Consider the following 5,000-nt stretch of genomic DNA (forward strand, 5'->3'; position numbering starts at 1 on the left):
TAGGACTCTACAGATCTATTAATCAACCAAGAAAAAGGGGGCGGAGTCTGCTGTACTAAAAAAAATTATAATAATTTAAGGTGTGTGTGTGTGTGTGTGTGTGTGTGTGTGTACCTCGACGCAGAGGCAGCAGTTTGTTCTCCAGGATATCCCGGGCATCCGTCCCCTCGTCCATCAGGTCCAGTTTGGTGATCACACCGATGGTACGCAGACCTTCAAGGCAAATGTTCAAAGATCAACAAGTAGCCCCACATACACACACACACACACACACACACACACACACACACACACCTGGGGGGTCGACCTCCTTGGCGATCTTGAGTGCGTCAGAATTGGCGAGGTCGGTGTTGGCAGGAGTGACGGCCAGAATCAGACAGCTGTCCCTCATGATGAACTGCAGCAGCATGTCCCTGCACACACACACACACACACACACACACACACACACACACACACACACAGTTTTTATTGACTGCAGGAAGTCCCTATAAAGTTTCCAACATTTCATTTTCAGCTCATCTAATTAACCAGGTACCTTATTTGGAACTCGATGTCTTGTGGCTGGTCACCGACGGCAACCTTCGTCATACCCGGGAGATCGATCAGAGTCAGGTTTAGCACTGCGAGACGCAGAAAAGTCTGTTTATTCACGCTTTAATCCCTGATGTTCTTCATGCTGCTTTGAGTTTAAAATGTAGTGAAGTTACAGTAAAAACCTCCCCAAATGAAACGTGAAAAAACTACTGAAGTACAGAAACACATTACATTCACTTCCTTACTGTTCATAACTGATGTAGTTGCTGTGGTCAGGACTGGTATTGCACTTCCTGTCTGCTCGCTTGTGCCAAATCTTAACGTATATTAAATGTGTGTGTGTGTGTGTGTGTGTGTGTGTGTGTGTTACCATTAGGAGAGTAGACTCTCAGGTTGATGGGAATGGGCGAGATTCCTTTATTCGAGCCGGTGATGCGGTCCGTCTCGGCCTCGATCTCCAGACGCACCTCATCAAAGTCGACAAACTTGCGACCTTTACAGTGCAGGAACTCAGCATATTCTACAGGTGGGGGAGGGGGAGCGTTAACACTTACACACAACACACACTATAGCGAGTGTGCAAGTGCGAGTGTGTGTGTAAATATACCTGCTTTGTTGTTGACCAGCTGAAGGATGAGGGGTCTACGAGTAACAATCCCGGAACCCCGAGGAAGAAAATCCCTGAGAGAAAGAAAGAGAAAATTCGATTGCACTTGGATTGTTTCTTTCATACAGTTTAGTTAACCGAATCAAAATGACGTTTTTGCGCCATTATTTTAAAAAATCAGGACCTTGACACAATGTTCATGACAGTGAACATGAGCGACATGGAGACGGAATTCCAGCAGGAATTTCTCAATTCGATGCACTTGATGTATAAAGTTAAAACATTTAAGATGTTGGTTCACTTTCAGTTTCCAGAACCTTCACTGCTCCAAAACAACCCCAAACCATTAAACCTCCACCTTCATGTGTGAGTGTGGGGGTGAGGGAGTCTGATCACATCTTCTCTCCTGTTCTCCATCTTACACAAGTTCTTCTGTTAGAGACACAAATGTTCAGTTTGGACTCCACAGAACTTCATCTACTCGTTCACTGTCCAACTCTTGCCTTCGACCAGGTTTCTGTACATGTCTCCAAAACACACACACTCAGTAACTCCATATATAATGAATGAGGGAGGACTTTAAACCTTGGCTCAGGAACCATGTACTTTACGATTCTGATCCCTCACCAAGTCCGCACATGAAACTTCACGTGACCCATGAGAAACGTGTTCCGTCCCACGTAAATGAGTCTTTTACAAGCCGGAAAGAGATTTTTTTTTCCACAATACTTTAGATAAAACCTTTTCTGTAGGATTTTATGTTTAAATTTTAAAGACCGAGTAAAACTTTCAGCTTTAACAGTTAAAGTCAATTATAATCACAAACAGTTTTCACTCAATGTGAGTTCTGTTCAATAATTCTATCATATTGCGTTACTTCTACTGCAGTTTAACTGAATGATAACTAATGTACACACACTTGGATCCAGTCTCGGTTCTTGCAGGAACTTTGAACACGACTTTCTACAACGGCACATAAAACACTTCTGTTTCCTGAATTTGCGCGGTTATAACTTTGCACATCTGGAATTCGTCTTTTGTATATATTTTTTTGTTTGTTTCCTCCATGACTTTAGTTTACGTCAGGTCGCTCCGAGGATTCACCGAGTAGGAATTTCATTGTGTGCTGAAACTTAGTGTTCTTACATTTAATAATAATAATAATAATAATAATAATAATAATAATAAACAGTTCAACTGAATCATGAATCATGTTCCTACTCCAGACACAATCTGAGTTACACTACTGCAATCTGAGTTACACTACTGCAATCTGAGTTACACTACTGCAATCTGAGTTACACTACTACAATCTGAGTTACACTACTACAATCTGAGTTACACTACTGCAATCTGAGTTACAATCTGAGTTACACTACTACAATCTGAGTTACACTACTACAATCTGAGTTACACTACTACAATATGAGTTACACTACTGCAATCTGAGTTACACTACTGCAATCTGAGTTACACTACTGCAATCTGAGTTACAATACTACAATCTGAGTTACACTACTGCAATCTGAGTTACACTACTGCAATCTGAGTTACACTACTGCAATCTGAGTTACACTACTACAATCTGAGTTACACTGCAATCTGAGTTACAATACTACAATCTGAGTTACAATACTACAATCTGAGTTACACTGCAATCTGAGTTACACTACTGCAATCTGAGTTACACTACTGCAATCTGAGTTACACTACTACAATCTGAGTTACACTACTGCAATCTGAGTTACTACTACAATCTGAGTTACACTACTGCAATCTGAGTTACACTACTACAATCTGAGTTACACTACTACAATCTGAGTTACACTACTGAAATCTGAGTTACACTACTGCAATCTGAGTTACACTACAATCTGAGTTACAATACTGCAATCTGAGTTACACTACTGCAATCTGAGTTACACTACTACAATCTGAGTTACACTACTACAATCTGAGTTACACTACTGCAATCTGAGTTACACTACTGCAATCTGAGTTACACTACTACAATCTGAGTTACACTACTGCAATCTGAGTTACACTACTGCAATCTGAGTTGCAATACTACAATCTGAGTTACACTACTGCAATCTGAGTTGCAATACTACAATCTGAGTTACACTACTGCAATCTGAGTTACACTACTGCAATCTGAGTTACACTACTGCAATCTGAGTTACACTACTATAATCTGAGTTACAATACTGAAATCTGAGTTACACTACTGCAATCTGAGTTACACTACTGCAATCTGAGTTACACTACTGCAATCTGAGTTACACTACTGCAATCTGAGTTACACTACTACAATCTGAGTTACACTACTGCAATCTGAGTTACACTACTGCAATCTGAGTTGCAATACTACAATCTGAGTTACAATACTACAATCTGAGTTACACTACTGCAATCTGAGTTACACTACTACAATCTGAGTTACACTACTGCAATCTGAGTTACACTACTGCAATCTGAGTTACAATACTACAATCTGAGTTCCCTCACAAATGTAATGTGGCAAACTGCAATTTCGTTTGTTTATTATTACTATTATTATTATTATTATTATTATTATTATTATTACTACATTTGAAAACATGACCTTTCCAGAGGTATAAAAGGGAAATAGAGCGAGTGCAGTGTCACTGCGGCCACTAAGATTTACTCCATTTAACCAAAATAATAAAATAATTAAGTATTGCATTCATTTAATTTATTCTATTTTTTTATATATAAAATCTAATAAAACATTATTTTATAGATTATTTGAGTACTGTGTAAACGTTTTAGGCACATGTGAAAAAAAAACAGTTTAAGTGAGAAATGCTTTAAAAATCAATAGTGTTAATAGTTGTAATAGTTCAATGGAAAGTAAATGAACAGAAGAAAAATCCAAATCTTCTCGGACACATGCACACAGTTTTTGAAGGATCTCTGCAGGTAGTTTGTTTTAAAGATTTTAGAAACCTGAGTACAGATCTTCTGTGGATACACTGAGGAAAACTCTTAATGGCACTGGCTGGATGTTTGGGGTCGTGCTCCTGTTGAAGAATCAATCTGGGAGCGATCAATCATGACATGGTGTAGGACCTGTGACATCAAACTGTCTTCCACGACCCTCAGAATTTGTAGCAGAATTTGCTGTTCCTCACACAAGCTCCTACACAGCTGTTTGTGTTTCACTTCATCACAGGGTTTCAACCTACAGATGAAACTGATGATCATCAACATCTGCTCGGTAGAATTGGTGAATCAGATACCCGACTGTGTAAGAGCTGAACTTCAAACTGTGGCCACACCAGATACTGATTTCTCTTCTTCACTCTCTATTTTGGTCATTGATAAATGGATTTTTTTTTTTTAAAGCATTTCATCACATCTGCTTAAAACATCTCCACACAACTGTATATAGTATTGTACAAACAAACAAACAAACAAACAAACAAACAAACAGGACCTGTGGAGACTAAAATCCATTATAATAAATTCTTGAAAAAATGTTAATAATAGTTTTTTTAAATAATTATATTTAAAGAAACAGAAGAAGAGTGAGAACTTTAAATGGCCTATTTAATGTTGTTATTGATTTAATATGAATTGTTTGATGTTTATGGAATATAATATCTAATATCATGGAGATCATCAGGAGATCTGATGTTAAAGGACTACATGATTATGTGTGTGTAATCAGAAAGATCAGATGATTGATGTTCCTCCACAGCTTCTGAGTTAGCATTAGCACACCGCTAACCTGCCAACGAAGTTCTCCAGCACCGAGCTCTTCCCGGCGCTCTGGCCGCCGACCACGGCGATCTGCGGCAGGTCCAGGTTACAGCTCTGGCCGATGGAGCTG

General features: G+C 39.1%; 1 protein-coding gene across 1 annotated transcript in view; it reads right to left on the bottom strand.

Moving 5' to 3' along the window:
* Positions 1 to 5,000, bottom strand: part of dnm2b (dynamin 2b) — a 20,647-nt gene that overhangs the window by 13,752 nt on the left and 1,895 nt on the right. Inside the window, 6 exon segments of the mRNA XM_046837442.1 lie at positions 115 to 213; positions 295 to 413; positions 539 to 623; positions 908 to 1,057; positions 1,145 to 1,218; positions 4,899 to 5,000. The exon segment at positions 4,899 to 5,000 is cut by the window's right edge and continues 1,895 nt beyond it. Coding sequence (XP_046693398.1) covers positions 115 to 213; positions 295 to 413; positions 539 to 623; positions 908 to 1,057; positions 1,145 to 1,218; positions 4,899 to 5,000 — 629 coding nt within the window.

This window comes from Silurus meridionalis, chromosome 24 (assembly GCF_014805685.1).
Source record: "Silurus meridionalis isolate SWU-2019-XX chromosome 24, ASM1480568v1, whole genome shotgun sequence".
Taxonomy (NCBI): domain Eukaryota; kingdom Metazoa; phylum Chordata; class Actinopteri; order Siluriformes; family Siluridae; genus Silurus; species Silurus meridionalis.